General features: G+C 36.1%; 4 protein-coding genes across 10 annotated transcripts in view; 2 read left to right on the forward strand and 2 right to left on the reverse strand.

Annotated features, from left to right (window-relative positions):
* The window catches only part of Vn (membrane-bound neuregulin protein vein), a 343620-nt gene extending 329583 nt beyond the window's left edge, over nucleotides 1–14037 (forward strand). The window contains exons 6-9 of one of the 3 annotated variants that reach the window (XM_083051778.1): nucleotides 955–1029; nucleotides 1796–2112; nucleotides 6632–6991; nucleotides 7624–14037. In XM_083051778.1, the coding sequence (XP_082907904.1) occupies nucleotides 955–1007 (53 nt within the window). In that variant the 3' untranslated portion in view covers nucleotides 1008–1029; nucleotides 1796–2112; nucleotides 6632–6991; nucleotides 7624–14037. The remainder of the gene's footprint in view (nucleotides 1–954; nucleotides 1030–1795; nucleotides 2113–6631; nucleotides 6992–7623) is intronic. The other 2 variants (XM_083051779.1, XM_083051777.1) reach the window with 2 other exon arrangements.
* LOC145943885 (uncharacterized) overlaps nucleotides 1–20416 on the reverse strand; it is a 320534-nt gene that overhangs the window by 284342 nt on the left and 15776 nt on the right. The gene's annotated exons all lie outside the window — the stretch shown is intronic.
* Nucleotides 14579–15567, reverse strand: Mad2 (mitotic arrest deficient 2). The gene is made up of 3 exons (XM_083051784.1): nucleotides 15342–15567; nucleotides 14908–15264; nucleotides 14579–14826 (listed from the first exon to the last, which is right to left on the reverse strand). Exons 1-3 carry the CDS (start codon nucleotides 15412–15414, stop codon nucleotides 14627–14629), a joined length of 630 nt encoding a protein of 209 aa, XP_082907910.1. The 5' UTR covers nucleotides 15415–15567; the 3' UTR covers nucleotides 14579–14626.
* Nopp140 (nucleolar and coiled-body phosphoprotein 1) lies at nucleotides 15779–20407 on the forward strand. 3 transcript variants are annotated; one of them, XM_083051773.1, is made up of 5 exons: nucleotides 15779–15974; nucleotides 16371–17963; nucleotides 18242–18319; nucleotides 18546–19089; nucleotides 19187–19323. In XM_083051773.1, exons 1-4 carry the CDS (start codon nucleotides 15873–15875, stop codon nucleotides 19059–19061), a joined length of 2289 nt encoding a protein of 762 aa, XP_082907899.1. In that variant the 5' UTR covers nucleotides 15779–15872; the 3' UTR covers nucleotides 19062–19089; nucleotides 19187–19323. The 3 variants fall into 3 exon arrangements, with proteins under 3 accessions (XP_082907899.1, XP_082907900.1, XP_082907901.1); XM_083051774.1 differs by lacking the exon at nucleotides 18242–18319 and having other exon boundaries at nucleotides 15780–15974; XM_083051775.1 differs by lacking the exon at nucleotides 18546–19089 and having other exon boundaries at nucleotides 15781–15974; nucleotides 19187–20407.

Consider the following 20416-nt stretch of genomic DNA (forward strand, 5'->3'; position numbering starts at 1 on the left):
AATATATATTTTTCAGTTCTAAGATTATGTCGAAAATGTATCTTGATTGTAAATATTAATCTCACAAAAACATATTTTTCGATTATACATAATTTATATATATATATATATATATATATATATATATATGTATAATATATATAAATACATAATAAATGCATTCTCGAAACATTAGAGCTTAAAAAAATATACTTATCTGAAAATATTTTTATTCATATGGAAAAAATAGTATATCTGGAAATATTTGATTGCAAAAATAATCATGTTTAGTATTTTTTAATATACGCCTTTATCGTGTCAAGTAATATAATCCTAAAAAATAGGTAAAGAGAACAAAAAAAAGGATTTGCAACGTTATTACAAGTAATGAAATTCTTATTAAAAGCACGTGTAAATGAGACTGTCTATCGTATAAGGCCCCTTTATACGCATTGGACGAGATAGGTGCAAACGGAATGATTCACGCGAATGACAGGAATAGAACTATTTCCCCTCACGTTCTCGTTCTTCTTCAGGGTCGGAGAAGAGCCTTGAAGAGCTCATGGGATCAACAGTCGCTGTAGTACGAGGACGAGAAGCTCGTGTTTTCGCAAGCGCATGAATTTTTTCGACTCAACTCCATGGAAGCCGTATAAATTATGACACAGCGATTTTTTATTCGATTTAGCGATTTTTTCGATTTTATCCGAACAAAATGTATCGAAATTGCATTGAAATTTTTAATCATTAAATCGTATAGATTTATATTATAATAAATTAATAAGAACATACGTTCAAAATGTAAAGCTATTTTTTTTTGCTTATTACAAGCAAAGAAAATGAGACTAACAGACACTGTAAAAAAAATTAAGAGAAAGTTTAATCTTGATTATATTTCAAGATCCACAGAAGCGATATTTGTTTCACACCAGACACTTAACGGAGGACTATTTTCTTTTCTTGCTTACACTCAAGATATGGATAAGTTTTCTTCGTTCGCCGAGGACGTGACACTCGCCCGCTTCTAGCGCATCTAGCGGCACTGTCAAGGTAAATAATCTATTTCTATAAGCCATTAGATATGCCACTTTATCATAAAAAAAATATTTTACATGACCTCGATAAATTTCTAAAAAATTATTCCATTTTCTTTAAGTCAATTTCGAATTGAAACAAAAAAATGTTATGCAGCAAAACTCGTTAAAATTCAATTGGAATAATAGAAATTCTTTGATGAATTGGAAAATAATTCTCTCTTTTCTTTTTTAAATAACAATAAAAAAATAATCAATAATTTCTTATTATTTTATGTACCATTGGAAAAATAATTTCATTCTTATCGTGAATTTTTCTCCTCTAAAGAGTGAATCGTCTTTGATTTGTCTGATGATTATATATATTAAGTGAGTATTTATAATATTTGCAATTTTGTAAAAAAACTATTAATTTTATTACGATTCATTGCTGTCAAAATTTATTCTACAGTCTCCATTACCCCGCTGAAACTTAACGGTCCATAAATATTTTACAGTCATATAGGATTTATATTTAACATAACATTACGCGGAAAAGGAAAATAAACAAAACCGTCAATGAACCAACGCGTGTCAACGATAAATGAATCCTTTGCGACGCGGCGAAACGCTCGCGCAGCTTCCATGGATTCGCGTGAGCAATTACGAAATATTTAACGATTATCCGGCGTAGACGTCCGGATGCATTTATCTAGATAATTCAACGCGTGCAACCGACGCGAGACCGACGGAACGAAGAGAGAACTAACCATCGATCTTCGTGGCGTTTTTTCTGCTTACAGCTTGCACATCGGGACATTCATCGTGTTTTGTTTTGTTGTAGCCTCACCCACTCATCCCCTATCCCCGTACAGGTTCCTGCATCCGCGACTTCGCCCTCTCCGCGTTCCCTTCGGGCTCTACTCCTTCCACCGTGTCATCACTATCCGTCGATCTTTCGCGTAACCATCTCGAGGACTCGTCGCCGCTCGCCTTCCGCCACTTACCCCCGATTTCGCTCCCTCGTACCAGCATCCTCCTTCCATCCGTCATCCCCGCGACATCGACTCACTCCGAGACGACGACGCCGACCATCAAGAGCCACCATCGTTTCTCAAAGGTCAGTTTCAATGTAACTTTATTACGCCTTTATCGTGAGTGACGTTTTTAAAGAAATCCCCGCGTATTGCGTTATACAGGGTATCCCAGAGCAAGTGCTTTCTTAACGAGGATTTTACGATCATCTGTCTTGGAAGAACATTATTCGCACAAGTTTCTAATTTTCAACATTAAATATCTGGACGAATAAATCTAGACCTCTTAAGTCTTTATTGAGATAGACTGGAGTTAACAAATTAAGTTGAAAAGCAAAGTTTAGCTATTTATTTACATATTCCAAGTTTCTCTCCGTGTGTTAAATCTCTTCAATTAACTTAATGTAGAATAATTTTATAAACTCGAGTTAAAATTTCAATACAATATTTAATTAACTTGGATAAAAAATTTGTCGTTGCCTCGAGCGACATTATAAAAGGGCTATCATTCTTCTTTCGTTTTCCCTCTATTATCTGTCGTTGAAAGAACTTGCGGTGGTTCTGCGACACCCTGCGTAACAGCAAAAAGTTGTCGCAACGGCCACGTCACCTCGCTGATGAACGAAGGAAGACGAAGCTGCTTTCGCGGCGTGCCGATATAAAGGGGCTCAACGGGTTCCCTGTGATTTATCGTCTTGGCGAAGGGTGGCCCGGAGTCCTTGCGACACGAGTCACGTGTACAAAGTTGAAGTTGCGCGACTCGGCGAAAGTGATCTTCAATGCCGAAGTTATACGTCGGGAGAGGGAAGGAGTAAATTTTGTGTAGGACTTCCTTGGATCGATTATATAGGGGAAATTTCGGAGGTTTTATAATTTTGTGTACTACTTGCTTCGAGAAATCCGCCATAGTTTGCGTAAGCATTTCATTGTCTATTCCCACGAGCTACATTGCGAGGGAAAAAAAAATAAAAGAAATACAGTTTCACGTTCGTTCTACACACTTTGCGTTATCTCCTTCGCTTCTTCTCGGACACGCTTTTATAGCCACCAGAGCCTTGAGAGGATCGCAATCGAATATCGATAACTGTTGGAAGAAAGTAGATACGCGTACGTACTCGTAGAGAGCAACATACGTGTATACGTAACTGTATATCTCATGCAATAACGTCCAGTGGCTCCCCGATGTCCTTAGACGGCGCTACGTCAGGCGGAAACGATACGGCTGACCGTTTTTCGTAAAGAAAAACCAGGCTAAAAAGAAAGCCAAAGGGTAAAAGCTGAAAACTACGCGCGCGGTAGGAGAAACGAGACCTAGGAGGATACGAACGAGCCGGATGTCTCTGCGGAACTCCTTACTAAGCTCGTAGCAGTCCTCGCGCGATGCCGAAAGCTCTTTGCGGGAAAGCCCCGTATCCTCGTATCCTCAAAACGCACGTCGCATAAACGCTTCGCGTAAAAGGTACTAGTCGACGGCCACGAAAATTCATGACAGGATTCCCGTATATTACCCAAAGGAAAAAGATACGAATCTCGCGGCAGAAGCGAAGGAAAAGTTTCTCTTCGCTATCGACATTTTGTTTTCTTGCCTCGTGCAACCGATAAAGGTAAAAAATCTGCGATTATTATTTTGTCGTTCTTCAGCTGCGAATTATTTTATTATATTATATCAGGAGAATAAATTTTCGCGTAATGATTAAATAAAAATACTAAAAATAAAATTTAATTAACGAACAATGTGACGCGAATGTCAGATATTATATTTCCAACTTCCTTTGCGTTCCTGCTTTTCTTTTCTTTCAACGCCTACAGCAATCAATGAAAAAAGAGATAGAGAAAAACAGTTAAATTGCACTGAGAGAATTTTCTTTTAGAATTTACCCTGAAAGTCATCGTGGGACAATATGGTATGGAAAGAATTTTATGAGAATTTCTCTGATTAATATTTATCACAATAAAAATGATAATATCTATCACAATAAAATATAGAACATGTTTGATTGATTTTACTAAACTGCATGGTAAAATTAATCAAACATATTTTATATTTTATTAAATTTATTAAAATAGTTATTATATATTATATATTATATTATATAATATGTACACAGAGAGAATTTTCTCTTAGAATTTACCCTGAAAGTCATGCTAATCGTGGGACAATATGGTATGGAAAGAATTTTAAAAATATGTTTGATTAATTTTACCGTATTTTAGTAAATTTTACTGTACATAGTAAAATTAATCAAACATATTTTGTGTATTTTATTGTGATAGATATTATTATTTTTATTGTGATAAATATTAATCAGAGAAATTCTCATAAAATTCTTTCCATACCATTTTGTCCCACGATTACCATGATTTTCAAAGTAAATTCTAAGAGAAAATTCTCTGTGTGCAATTAAAGTTAACCGACATTGGTGAGAATAACTTTAAGATGCCTGAACGTGCTCATCGCACATCGAAACGGTAGCTTTGTCAATTTCGAGTCTTATGCCCTGAAGTAATCGTGCGCAAAGTATCACGTGTCCTTGTAACTGAAGAGAAGGAGCGGAGAATTCAGACATGCACGTACATACATATATATATATATATATAGATAGATATATATATAGATATATATATATATATATATTCTTAATGCATCTGTAATGGACTTGCAAACTATTCAACGCGAAACTCGCGTTAATTTAAGCACGGCTACAAAGCCGATAGTTGTTAACTTCCGGGGATAAGGCGAGAGAGTCTTGAGACACGATACAAGTGCTGATTACTGCGCCCGTTAGACCGATCGAAAACTTTGTCGAAAGTGTGAAGGTTTCATTAATAATTTAATCAATAAAATATAGGATAAAATATGAAACTCCAAGCTTAATAATAAAAAAACTTTGAAGGCCAAGCAGAGATTTAATACGTCATCGTTATTATCATTCTTTAATTACTACACTATCGTCTGCAAAAGGGTGTTCAGTGTATATATAAAATTTATTTTCCAAATTCTTTATTGCTCCGATCGATAAACTTGACGGTAGCAAGAGAAAAAGTTCTTTCGCGTAACCGTTCCGTAATAATTAATGTATTAATTTTTAATTAACCTAAGCCAAACGACGCTGTCCCACGGAATTGATAACTCGCATCGGAGTGGTCGGGCGACCACCGCAACTTTCCCGAAAGTAACAAACGATGGCTCGGATGTGTCAGACCCGGTGATTAACGATAGCTCGCGGTTCGTGTTCTCCCGCTCATTGCTAACGATCACCGTCGATGTCAACGTGATTCATTTCATCAATTATCGCCGGCCGGATCCTCGTGGGCGCGATGATGATGGCCAAACAATTCATCCGATGATCCTCGATCGCGAGCATAGATCCCCGGTCGGGGATTTTACGAGCCTGACCGCGATGACATTTTATCGAATTCTTATCGATCGGAGCATTTATCAAATACGATATGACGCGCGCGTGTAAATGAATGTGTCGATCCTTTTGTGTGTTAACTGTATAATAATTATGTATAACAATCACAAATCTTGTAAAAAATTTTTTTCACATAAATACATTCTTTAGATATTGAATTAACTAAAGACTTTTGTTATGGATAATGGATAATGATTATATATGTGTAGAATTTCTTTGATCAATAATATTAATAGACATAATACAAGATATCGAATTATATTTGGGCAAAGAAAATAATTAACTTCTAAAGACTGAATTATGCTGGAGCTTGATTGCCGAGAGGCAGTTTGAGCTTCAATCTTTACCTTTACTCTTGATTGCTCGTTGATTCACTAATTAAGATTCGAATGTAGCTTCGAGAATTTGTCAATAAGGCGCGATCCTTCCGACACCAAATGGCGCAAGAACCGAACTCGACGAGTCTAACGATCATGGATAAGAGCTTAATGGTCCGTTCTAATTAGAATGAAGGCCCATTATCACCGCTAGGTACTTGACAAAACCGAGTCCGCGGACAGTCATCTATTATCTAATTCGAACTGCTTGTATAATGCGAATGTGCTTTAGCAATTTTCAACAATTTATGAGCTCGAAAGAATAGAAAATAAGAGAAGAATGATCGAAATAAACAGTAAAGAAGTCATTAGAAAGACTTGATCCTCACGATTAAATAACTGTGAAAGCGATTAATTAAAAGTTTACAACGATTAGATAGTTTCCCAAAGTTAATCCCTCCAAGACATCGGCTCGTTAACTACGCTAATCTCAATTAAACTCTATCTCTTTCAAGTTGCGCGATGCGAAGAATTAAAAGACGCAACGAATCCGAACAAATATCTAAGATAAATGTTTCGTTAAGATATGAAAGATTTCGCGCAACCTCATATTCTTTAATAATAACGATTCCGTTGCGTGCCAAGATTTTATATATTAATAAGATTTGTTCACACTTAATATTGCACATTTATTTTTCCACATTTCAACGTCTAGAGATGTTGAAATAAAATGTATTATCCACAATCGCGGGAAAGCATATCACGTATATCTAATGATTCATTATTAACTACTTCCGCACTTTGAGAACTTAATCATTCAATGCTCAAGTCCTAGCGAAAGCGAACTCTGTCCCTTTTGCCTATTCTAACAGTTTCCTCGAGGGAGCCTGGTGACTCTGATGCTCATAGATAAACCTAATGGTTCTGTGCTAATTAGGCCGGAAAGAGCCGACGGCATTAGCGGCACCTTTCGCGCCGCAGTAATAATTTGGCCCGCTACTTCCTGCCGCAGAAGAGCCTCAGGGGACGAAGCGAGCCGCCGACCAACGTCATCCTCGCGCATTACGCATCTTGGACCGTCGTGAGTCGAAGTTTCGCGAGATAGTCTGGACGAAAGACTATATCGCGCTGAGCGTCCTTTTCTGCGGGATAAAGGCCCGGAAGAGAGCGGCAAGAAGAAAAGTTTCAATCCTGCGCTCGGAACTGCGCCTTCGTCCTGCATCGCGGAAAAGGTGAGAACGGAAAAGTGCGAGTTTTTCGTTTGAAGAGGAATGTTGGCCGAAAGTTCGGTAAAGACATTCTTTCTCGGAGCAGACGCGCGATCGATATTCGCCGAGCGAAGGGCATAAGTCAAAAGTATCTTACTTTTTTCGAGAAAAAGAGAGTTAAAATTTGAATATTTTATTCTCCGAACACGTTTCTTCAGTTTGCCACTTTTCGCTAATATTCTGCACGATTTCATAACGTGATGATAATTTAATTTCAAAATTGATAAAATGCCATCGAAAATTTTCGCTCTTACTTCATTTGAAGCACACGGTTCAATAAACTAATCGAACTTTAAACAATTGTTTTATTGGATTTTACTCTTCTTTGATATCTTTTTCATCTTCGAGTCTATTAAAGTTATTAACTTTTCCAACAGAAAATTAAGCGAAAAATTACGTAAACGGTACGTGAATTCTAACGAGTATTGACAAAATTTTGATAGGAAATTTTGAAAGGAATTTATTTTCCTGGATCGAAGATGGGATGAGAAATGGATGAAAGGGCATTCGAAAAATCAAGAAAATATTTTTTTTGCTTTTAATTTTTTTATTTCAGAAAACGCCCGTGTTGAATAATTCTTATCGTTTGCTTACAGACTGTCACGTAACAGTACTCGCACATTGCCCGGAGGAAATCCCGGCCTCCTCCACGAACGGGATTAGAAAACTTCCAACGCACCTCTCACCACTTCATCAGCAAGAAAACTTCGACCCTCCGTTCGACGGGAAGAAATCACGAGATGCGAAAACGACGCGAATGAATGTGGAAGAAAGTATTACTAACAACTCGCTTCGCAACTTATTATAATCTATTGTTCTTCGGTTAAAATGTTCCCTCAGGGACATTATTATTTTGTTACAAATCGTGGGTACAAATTTTGATTATAGTAAATCGTTACATTAAAAAATGATTGCTATAATCATTGAGAATATATCCCTGTATTTATTTTCGACTAAATTAGCTCTCTTGGCTTACTATAGTAAAACTATTCTAAACTATTCTAACAATATTTGCCTATTATGACTATTACAATATTTTTTATAAGATATTTCCTGGTTCATAGATATTTCTAATCGCAATTTTTTAAAGAATGTTGGACTGCTGCAATCAGGACATTTAAAAAAAAAATACGCGAACCGATTTCTAATCTCTATTATTTTCTTCCACAAAAATATGAAATTCAGAGCTCGACAAATAAATCATCTTACGTTGTAGAGCCGATTTAAAATCGATGTCAAAATATCGCGATTGCGAGAGCGCACTTGTGATTTCTGCTGTGGATAAAAGGAAAAGTGTATCACGAAAAGTGGATCTCGAATCGCTCCGTTTTCAGTGAAGTTTGTACGGGGAAAACGGGGAAATGAGAGAGGAAAGCCCCGTCGTAAAACTATACCATAGGACACGTGCAGATCGACGTATTACCAGGGGCATGTCGTGATATCATTTTACGGGATTGCGCAGGAAGAGGAAACCCGCGAGGATGATCCCGAGTACTGTAATAGGATTTCCAGGATCAGAGTTTTACGCAGGAGGGACCGCGGTATCTTCCGGGCACGCCAAGTAACGCGGGACGTTCAACTTCTATAAACAGGACGCGGCGCGCGCTTTAATTAGCGGAGTGTCCTACAATTACATAAGCTGCTGCAGCGAAATTTTAACTAGACAACTTTAGATACTTTGGTCGATAAAACGAGACAACTAATCTCGTACCGTTAATTACACGCGTTCGCGTAGAGGTCTACAGTATAATTCAAAGAAATTTTCGATTAAGCTATTTGCAACTACCTCGGAAGAAATATACTTCTTGTTTTTCTTATTTACTTTTACATTTATATATTTTTTTAAATAAAATATACTTTCTATCTTTTTATTATTTACATTCAAATTCTCTTTTAAACTCTTGTTAAGTTATTTTAAAATATTGTTCATATACTTTATTTAAATTACGCTTATGAACTTACTCCAATTTATTATTCGAATTATTATATATACAGCTCGCATTTCATAAATATGTATGCATATTCTACATATTGATGTTGCGAAGAAAAACACTAAAGATTTGGATTTTTTATTATATTTGCGAATATTATATTTCCTTGTTATTTCGACCACATATTTTCCTTATTTTCACCACGATATAACTTTAAATTATTTTCCTTAGTTATGCTGATTTTAAAGTTTAAAATACAAACGTAAATCATGTCTCGAGAATAAATAGTAAAATCCTAAAGATACTAAAACTGTTGGTGGAGATACTAGAATGGTTAGAAAACAAAAAATTCGTTATACAGCCCGGAAGATACGTCGCGTTGCAACCGTTTTGTATGCTAAGAGAGGACTTAGCCAGCCGCGAAAAGGCGCTCCGCGACTCCCAAAGAGATTTCGACGAAAAGAAATCCGGCCTCAACGACGCGTTCAGGAAACCCCTATTGTACAAAATAACCCCTCGTACCCTCTTTTTAGGCGCCCGCGGCGCAGTGCGTCGAACTCTCCAACGATCGAAATGCCAAACTGTTTTCACTCATAAATCGAGAACACGAAGGGCGAATAATAGAAGATGACGCTGTGAAATTGATTGTCGTTTGCATTACGTATTTTTGGACAACAAAATCGAATTCACTTTAAGTAAGAGAAATAATTGTCTTAGCGCTTTCAACTACCAAAAAAGACAAGTAATTACTATTATTTCTTTATCGTATTTCTGAATCGTAATGAATGTATATTTATAGAAAATATATCACGTCTCATTAAATAATTGAAAAATGGATCCAATTGAATATTAAAAATCATTCTAAATTTAAGAAATAAATTATTAAAAAGTGTTCATTTAAATTGGACGAAAATTATTAAATTATTTTACATATAGTATTATAGATTATGGATTTATTATTCTTTTCTATTTTAAAATTGTTGACGCAACCGATTCAAAATTATGATACAAAAGATCACGATATATTTGGAGAAAATTTACAGCGAAAGAAAAATTCTCTATAAAGCTGAAAAGAATGTTCGTGCAGATTACAATAATAGTATAGATGGCAATAATCGTTGATGTCAATCGACGGATACGTTTGACATTTCCATCGACGAGAGTGAACGTATGCGCTTACTTTTTACATCTTAGGAACTTACACGGTTACGTATAGGTAGTTTTGTGGGCGAACAAGCGAGCAGAGTGTTCCGAGCCATTCTCACGCGATGAGAAGCGGAAAGTACTTTGCGACTCTAGCTATAAACCAGACAGATTCTCGAGCGAGGAGAAAAGAATATAAAAAAAAGAGAGATCGTCGTAGCGAATGATGTCCGTGCAAGCTTACTAGTGCCGCCGTGCTTTTTTGTTGAATTCGTTTCGTCGCTCGTACCTATCGAACGATTTGTATGAAAGTCATCGTGAGTACATCGTGAGACTCGCGGTAATGATCGATATCTCGCGACGTCGACGAGCGAGTTTCAATTTTATGGCAGTGGAAATGCTAATGAATAAAAGTTGTACAAATGAAATTAAACTCCTTCGTTGTGAAAATATTATTTCTCTCTACATAATTTCTTTTGAATCTTTAAATATTTAAAAACACTATGTACGTGCAATACACGTATTGTAAAGAGATTCTAAATAAAGCGATTCTCTTCGCTTTCTTTTCAATGAACCAAAGACGAGGAAATATAATATTGTATTAACGTAGTGTAATACATCTTGATATAGTTGTCAAAATATTTGACTAATGTGGCTTTAAAATTTTTCCATTCGCTCGCTTAATATTGCGACTCGGCTCGAACGCGCGATTATCGGGACGAGACGGCGAGTCCGCGAATAGTGAACAAAAGAAAGAATGTATTTTATGATATTTTATGCATAAAAAAAAAAAACGATCGTAAATCGATATAGCGTTAGTACGAGGTAAACTTAAGTAGAAGTGTATAAATAAATAAAATGACAATTCGAGCGTGCAGTTTTGCGCACGCCACGCGCTCTGGACTACGCGCCTCGCGAAACGAAACGCGATTTTACACGTAAGAAGAATCGATTTTCGGTCCATGCGGGAGGATGGATGGGATCGTGGAACGGTGGTTCAGCATCACGCATGCGCATCACCATCGCATTGACGATTGATTAACGATAAAATGTTTACTTTATCAATTATGACAGCCGACAATTAATACTTTATCGCTGGCTGTACTTGATTCTTCCTATTTCTCTCGCGCACGTGGGTGCTCGACCGAAACTGCGGTAAAAACAAAAAAGTCTCCCGCGAATCATGCAGATAATAGGGAGACGTTAATTAAATATTCGATCGCCGACACTTTCTCGCAAACCCTGATCGTTGCGAATCACCGTTTCGCGAAAACGCCCAATCATTGGTATACTAAGCGCTACTGTAAAATATTGTATATTGTTTCTCGCGATTATTTTTCAATGTTTTTACTAGACACGTTTCTACGGTATTTACGAAAAATTACCGCATAATGTTACTAAAGACGCGATATATCCGCATTGCTCCGCTATACCGTATAGATGTGCGACAAAGGGATCTATCGCGGCCGAGCGAACAAAATCCGCCGTTCTGAACTATTAAAAATTACGAAACAATATGAAAAACAGTGATGTAATAAAGTATAGGAGAATTGAAGCATATGAATTTATATCACTGTGCATTTGTGCATATTTAAACAAATATATTTTCATTATCGTTACTGTTATTGGCAACATATTAACGGTAAAATCACATTTTAACAATTGAAAAATTGCATTCGGGATTATTTTATCATTATCACAATTTAAAGCTCAAAATTGATTTCGACTAATATTAATTTTAAAAGCTACAGCTTTCATATTCATTACATAATATTCAATTTCAATGTTTATCAACTCGATGGAAATCGATGTTTTTTACGTTCAAATTTTTTTTCCACTTTTTTATTAACAATCTCAATTGCTCTAATTTATATCGCGCAAGAGAGAAAGAGAAAGCTTTAAATAATTCACAAATCGCGGCGAAATTTCATTATCGTATCGTCCAATATATCGCTATCTTACGGTATCGCGGAGACAAACGGAGTAAAATGCGTTTGTAAAACTGCAGCGTATCTCCAGCAGCTTTTGCAGTGTGTGAGCTAAAAACGAATGCGGAGCAAAACTAGTCTAGACACATTTAAAGAGCGCATGGCTTGGATACGGAGAACTATTACGACTGCAATGTCCGTCTATGGCGTTAACCACGTGCTTTTGAAGAGAAACGGAAGATTTCGAGAGTAGAAAAAAACCTTTACAAACATCTAATAATTATATGCAGTTATAATCACGTGAAACATCGCCACGCTATAGAAACTCAAATCATCTCTTGCAAAATGTAAAATACTATTCATCAAACATTCCTAATTTCAAACGTTATCTTTGATGTGTTCGTTAAAAAAAATAAGAAAAAAACAAAAAGACAGATGTATTGGTTGCCGGAAAATATTATTGCAATTGCTATGTTAAGAGAGAATTGCAAGAATGTAATTAATTAAATTTCGGATAGATAAAATATTTATTAATGTAATTTATTAATGTAATTCGCATAAAATATCTGTAAAGACGGATCGTTGAAATTTAAAATGTTCATAAAAGTGCATTGAAAGTTTGGGATATTTTTTACAATCTGGAATGCTCGAAAGTGTGCTATTTTCTCAAAAGTTACCGTATATCTCAAAGACGAGCCAAACGGACAGGAGTTGTGACATGTAACGTGAAGCGAACGTTTACGTTCCGCGATAGTCCTTATAGCGAATTGACTACGCACCGTGGACTAATATGGCTAATTCTAGCAGCACGAAGTATTAACGTTAATAGCGAAATTATTGTAAGGGAAACTAACGCGGCGAATTACTAATAAAGGTATAGATCGCCATTGATGTTTCTCGAAATACGATCTTCTACGATCGTATCTCGGCAAGACCGAGATATGCTCGTAATATGGCAAATATAAATGAGAGAAGCGATATTTTCTTTTAATTTGGATAATTGGCTACCCTTTGAAGCGTCACATTTATTATGCTCGCCTGATGAACAGTATGCAATAAAAATGTTAATGCTTTCTATGTTTCAAAGTATTGATTTTTTCCCTATGTTAAAAATCGAGCTTCACACATATTTAGTAGCTTTAATTACCAATGCTAAATGGATGATAAAATTACAATTACAAATTAATGTAAAATATACAAAATTTTAAAATTATTTTTCCGTGATTATAATAGATTGAAGCAGATATATACAGAAATTTTCATGTAAATATATTTATAATGTAACAGAAATAATGTAACAGATATCAATTATCTAGATATATATAATCGGATACATACGGGAAATATTTAACTTACTTTTTGCACAAAAATAATTTTCTCCGAATATTTTTCATAAGTTTCGAAAAAATGTTTACATTAAATTTTTATAATTATCACAAATTGTTCTTTATGTGAGGCTTATTGCACACTAAAATCTTCAAAGCGCATGCCAATTATATTCAAATAAAAAGCAATTACTTCCGCTCATTTAGATTTGTCATCAGATCAAGCACCGAGTATTGGGCATCGCGGACAAACAATAGCGTATATAAGGCACAAGATGATTTTTATTACCGATTTCCGTTCGTACTCGAGCGAGGCAGATTATAATTAAATACGTTACGTTAATTGTTCAGGCTTACGAATATGTTTGTAAAATACAAATTGCTTAAATTAAAACAGCATAACGCCTAATTACGTTTAAATTATACGATTCCGTTTAGAATGCTTTAGACTCCAAAATGGAGTGTAATGCGAGGAATCGTTAGGAAATGGTTGAAATTTCATGTGAGAAAAGCTTTACGCTGAAAGATGCTAACGCTAGGCAAATTACCATAAAACGTCGGCAAGCAAAAATATTTTATTCTAATCGTATCTCTCTGCTTTGCCAAGTAACCAAATGTAACTCCTGTGTTAAGTGTAATGGTCAATTATGTTTTAATAAAATCTGCCAAGATTCTTGTCAGTTCCCCATGTACTTCCTTACCTTTCTTATCCCTACAATTCCTACTTTCCTTTTTTATATTTAAAAAAAATATTTTCAAAATTATATTTATAACTAGAATTTTATTTTTAATTTTATTTTTAATTTTATTTTAACTTTAAATTTTATTTTTAGTCGAAAATATAGAGATTATAATAATTTTAATCCACAATACTAATTTCAATAAGCTTATTAATATAATAGTAGAAAAATTAACTTAAAATAATTATTCATATACTGTTAGTATCTAATTAACATTGTTGTCAATTAAAAATATATTTAAACATAATATTACTCTTTCTTTTTCTAATACTCTAAGTATATTTAAAATGTTTTGTAAAAAATTTTTGTGAAAAATATGTTAAAAATAATTGACGTATTAATTGAAATACCATATTTTGCTGTTACTGTACTATTGTATGATTCTGCTGTTTGAATCGATCACTAATACTCAATCATAAAAATCAGATTTAACAGCAATTAATAAAAGCAATCTTTGGCAGGTGATGATTGGCAGGACATGACATAAAATGGAATTTGTATTTACAATTGTCGCATATAAAAACAAGTAAACTCACGTATTTTTATAACTGACTATAGTATCCATTTTATGTATAGAAGTTGAAAATGATCTAAGTTGTACCTCTTGACTGTTTGCAATAAAAACTGGCTGAGTCTCGTCCCACTGATTAGGAATGTTGCAGTCAGGTATTGTGTACGCAAGTATGTCGAAGGAGCATAGACAATCCAAGAGTGGCAGAAAACTCACCGTGCCTGTAAGAATATTTCATATTAGAAGGAGACACCCAACGAAAAGATCCAACGCTCTGCTTAAAATCATTTCTCAAACATTACCTGTAATTTGACGTATCACTTCGCGTATTTCCTTCTGTATAATTTTCACATCCTTCGTCTCTCCTTCAGGCAGATCAGCCTTGCTACTGATTCCGTTAGCCTTTTGATCCTCATAATCGACTTTGAAATCCCATTTTTCCAGCACCTCCTTCGTATTAACATTCGTTATAACAAGAGTGATCTTTTGCACTTTACGCTGAATAAGCCACTCTTGAATCTGGCCAAGAACGGTGTTTAGGAAAGACGTGATCTTCTCGTCCATGGACGTGAAGATGTATAAGCCGAAGTGTTCCGAGGTTTGGAACGTCTCTGGTGGATATATTCCTCTTTGATAGAGTATACTATTGACTCCATACACTGCCAGGAAATGATAATCAGAGAGGTTACAAATATCTCTCGCGTCTCGATTGACCGAAATAAAAGATTATACTTACGCAGATATTGCGTAACCAATTCGGCGGAACCTTTCAAAGTAATACACCTGGCTTTCTGCTGCGTTTCCGTCATAATTCAGGGAAAATCACTTGGCACTTTCTCGTCGAAAAACCAGAGATTCACACGGATGCCGGTTGACGAATTTCAAAAAACATCTCCGGGATTCGGGATTCAACGAACATCGGATTCGATCAATCAGGCGCCAACGCGCCAAAACGACCGTTGAAAGAGCCAATAAATGCTCTCGCGTACAAGAAAGAAAACTCGACCAATCGTGTGAAGAAAGCCATGTTGTTACGTCCTTCACAAAACCGCGCGATTGGACAATTTCTTTTTGGCGCATTTTCATTATGCACGATCGCGAAAGCACAGATACGCTTCTAGAAGCCTATCTATCGATGCTACTTGAGCCGTGATTGAAGGACAGCAACGCCGCGAGTACGAAAGGCCGGCACAATTTAGAAAGAGAAGTTGAGGAAGGAGCGTCAACTCGATAATTTAGCTGCAATCAACGATTTTTCTCCGGCATCATGAGCAATCTCGACGATTTGTTCGTATCAGGACTCGTATACGATTACTTGCTGAAGAAGGATGCGTCGTTGGCGAATGTCTTTCAGAAGAAGACAAAAGCGGTAAGGGCCGAAATCTCGTTTATGACTAATGTCGGCGTGTGAACACGCGGTACTCTTCGATTGCCGCCATTCGTTATCACCACGTGGACACGGCACGCCGAAATAAACTTTTCTCTCAATTATTTCGTCATCCGCTGCATCGTATGCCGCTAATAATTTTCAGTGCTAATCTTTAAACAAATATTACGAGCAATCACGACGATTATATTTTCAATACCTATTACCTTACAGACACATCGAGATATCTTTTGTTCTTCTCACGCTTTTTAATCTAATATCTGATAGCAAAATCGGAGAGCAGTAATTTAGTTAATATGATATCAGTTTATTAAGAATTTTGAGATATTAAGTTGTAACAGGATATAAAAAATTGATTGCTTTTTTTTTTGTTTTCAGCCTATTCTATCGAAAGGATGTCCAACGATACTTGAAGTATATAGGCATTTCCAAAAGAACTCCGCTAAAAAAGTTTCTGTAGTTGGACAGAATAAGCAAAGTAGTTCGGATTCGAGTTCAGAGAGCGAGGAAGAAACACCGAAAAATGTAACACAAGTCAATGGCAAGGAAGCGGTGGTTAAAACAGTACCGCTTAAAAAAGTAGCAGAATCTTCCTCCGAAGACTCTTCCGAAGAGGAAACGCCAGCTAAAAAAATATTAGACAAAGCAAAGACGAACATCAAGGTACCTCTTGAACAAAAAGAAGAGAGCTCTGATGAAAGTTCCGATGAGGAGGAAACATCGATAGTTCAAACAAAAGCAAACAAAAAGCAATCTGTCTCTTCTGTAAAGGCAGGTTCAAAAGGAGTTAAGCAGCCTACAAATAAACAGTCATTAACACCCGCCCTTAAAAAACAAGAATCTGATTCATCTTCTAGCGATTCCTCGGAAGACCAAAAACCAACTGCTAAACAGTCAACCAAGGCATCAAAACCAGTTATAAATCCAAACACATCACTAAAACAGAATAAATTGACAGCAAAGTCGGTTACGAAACCAAAATCATCATCGAGTGAGGATAGTAGCGATGAAGAGAAGACTGTGCCGAAAAAAACAGCTCCCGGAAAACCTGCAGCACCTGCTAAAAAAGAATCTTCAAGCGACGATAGTAGCGAAGATGAACAGCCTGCTAAGAAAGCAACACCGTTAATTGCCACTAAGAAGAAAGAATCTTCCTCGAGCGAAGAAAGCAGCGAAGACGAAGCTAAAGCATTCACACCAAAAGCAGCTTCTCTAAAAGCACAATCGCAAAAGCTGGCTGCCGGTCAAACATCTACACCAAAAGCAGGTGCAACTCCAAAATCACAGCCGCAAAAGCAGATTAAACCGGTTAAAAGTTCAGAAACATCGACCGAAGACAGTAGCGATGAAGAGGAGTCTGCACCGATAAAATCGACTCTCAAAAAACAAGCAGCACCAATAAAACCTGCAGTTACTAAAGAGGAATCTTCGAGCGAAGATAGTAGCGAGGAACCACCTGCTAAGAAACCAGCTCCAGCAGTCGCTAAGAAGGAATCTTCGTCAAGTGAGGAGAGCAGCGAAGATGATTCTCCCATCGACAAACCAACTCTCAAGCAGACTCTCAAGCAGAATACCACTGGCAAAGTTGGTCCTGTAAAGAAAAAATCGTCGAGCGAAGATTCGGATGACGATTCCGAAGAACAAGAGAAACCAGCGACAAAATCATTCGGTCCCCTTGCGGTACGATCGGACATTAGCAAAGCACTGAAAAAGCAGAAATCTTCCAGCGAAGATTCAGATGATTCAGAAAACGAAACACCAGCCGCAAAAACAACCACCAAGAAGGAATCTTCAAGTAATTCTGATTCAAATTCCAGCGAGAAGGAAGAGGCTGAAACAAAAGTTCAGGTGGCAGCCAAAGCACAAAAAAGAAAACACTCAAATAAAGATGAGGAAGCAATGCCCGCAAAATTTAAGAAAAATTATGACAACTTTGTGAAAGCTAACAACAGTTTTAACGAAGACAACAAGGTATGTTGATTATGTCTATGCAAAATATGATTCGTTAAATAAGTAAACTAAATTGAACAAAAAATGATCAATCAACGCATATTCATAATCTGTATAGGCTGGATTCTTTGCAAAAATCGTATTTGCTTATTGAATATATTGAAACATATAGCATATCATAGCATATTCGATGAACATTTAGTTACACATATTCTGATATATTTTTGTTTTTGTTTATGCAACAATTAAGCATTTTTAAGCAACAGAATATTTCTTAATACTTATAATTTTGTATTTAGCCAAAGAGATTTCAACGTGTAAGAAGCGACGATATCAAAGTGGATCCTAAACTGGCTAATAATTCCTTCGAAGCAAAGGTAAATGCTCGGAAACCGTCCGAGAGACACAGGTCACTCGCCCTTTTTCCGAAAGCTTGAGACCCATGCTCGCGTGGCTATGTTTCCGTGCATTCACCAAAGAGAGAATTTAAATATTATGGAATTATGACAAATAAAAGCCAAAAAAAAGAGAATTACTTTATAATAATAATATTTTCAAGACATGGGAGGAGGGCGATTGACCTGTTTCTCTCTTTTGTTTTAGGACGAGAAAAAAGACGATAATAGTTTTAAGAGAAACGACTCGGAACGAGGCGGATTCAGGAGGGATTCAGGTGGATTTAGGGGAGGTAGAGGCGGTAGAGGTGGTTGGGGGGGACGCGATGGGGGAGGTCGCGGTTTTAGAGGCGGCGGTGGTAATCGTTGGAGCAACGATGGCGATAGGGATGGTGACAAAGGCGCTGGCGACAGAGGCGGACGTTGGAGCAACGGTGGCGATAGGGATGGCGGTTTCAGAGGTGGTCGCGGCGGTTTTAGAGGTGGTCGCGGGGGTTTTAGAGGCGGTCGCGGCGGCGGCGGTGGCGGGGGCGGTTTTAGAGGAGGCGATTTCGACGGTAGGAAATCTTGGGGCGGAAACGATAGAGGACCGAGGAAATCGTGGGGAAACAATGGGGATGGCGATAAGGGAGGTTTTAGGGGCGACAAAGGCGGTTTCGATAGAAAGAAGTCTTTCGATGTCACGACACCTCCTCAAAATAAAAAAATCACTTTTGATGATTAACAATAAATAAAAATGATTGTATATAAAGGTAAGAATCAAGTCTCGCAATTGAATTATTAGTAGATATACTTTAATCTTCGAGGACGTACGCAAATGTATAACCCTGTGTTTTCTTTCCTCGACAGAAAGGTGCACGCGGATCATGGGGAGAACGAGCTAACGACGTATTGAAACATACGAGGGGCAAGTTATTCCGACATGAGAAGCAAAAGAAAAAGCGCGGTAGCTACCGCGGCGGACGTATAGATACACATGTTAATTCCATTAAATTCGAGGATTAAACAATTATACATCCACATTTCGTCACATTCTTTTACTATCATATTTAGATCCGTAAGATGTTTCATAAATACTCTGACTTATATACTGTAAACGTTTGTACCGAGATATTGTATAAAGACAGCTGTTTTCCAAATTTTAGAAGAAAATTCTGAAATAATTAACAAATTTGGTTGGACACTTATTTTATATATACATACATATATACTGTTGGACACATACTTATGTATATGTATATACATATGTATATACGTATATATTATATATATATACATATAGAAGTGTACACAAAAAATGCTATACTATACAGATTTCTAAAACCATATGCATATATAAATATTTCGCATTGAATTGATGAGATTCAAATTAGCATTTTATTATGTATTATATAAGTGTCTAAATTATATATTGCATTTAGATAACTTTGTATACAGCGGTCTTTAGTATATGTTACTCATTCAATTGAATTTTTTATTCAGAGAAACTTTATAGTTGATCACGTTTTATTTTCTTTATCGTTTTATTGTGCAGTATATATTTGACAAAACCGCATATATCAACATTGTAATCGCTGATATTCATAAAATAATTTTGTGCACCGTCTATATTATCTAAAAATCTGATCGTTAATGACATAAAGCTAGAGTTCGCATAAAACTAACCATACACCGCAAAACTATATTTTTAAATGTATGATAAGATAAATAGCGATATATATGTGTGTATTCTTTCTGAAGCGAGTAAGTATTCGGTGGCAATAGATTTTTACAGATTCTAATTTTTAGTGAGATGAATCAACATAAATACATCTCAGTATTACTTATCTGTTCTTCATTTATGTCAAGAAAAATAAGATTATCATTAGAAGGCGTATCTATATTTTATGTCCTTTGAGATTTTAGCTCAAAGTGCAATTTATGCCACAAACATAAGATATAATCTGTTAATTTACGATACACAGATCAATAAATTTCAATATTGTTAAATGAATAGTTAATGAAATTTTAAAAAATTCTTTAAACAATAAGACGCTGTATTATGATTTTGGTGCTAATTATATAAAAAATTAAGATAAT

Source organism: Prenolepis imparis, unplaced genomic scaffold (assembly GCF_030444845.1).
Source record: "Prenolepis imparis isolate NDT839.2.m4 unplaced genomic scaffold, iyPreImpa1.0 SCAF_12, whole genome shotgun sequence".
In the NCBI taxonomy this organism is placed as follows: domain Eukaryota; kingdom Metazoa; phylum Arthropoda; class Insecta; order Hymenoptera; family Formicidae; genus Prenolepis; species Prenolepis imparis.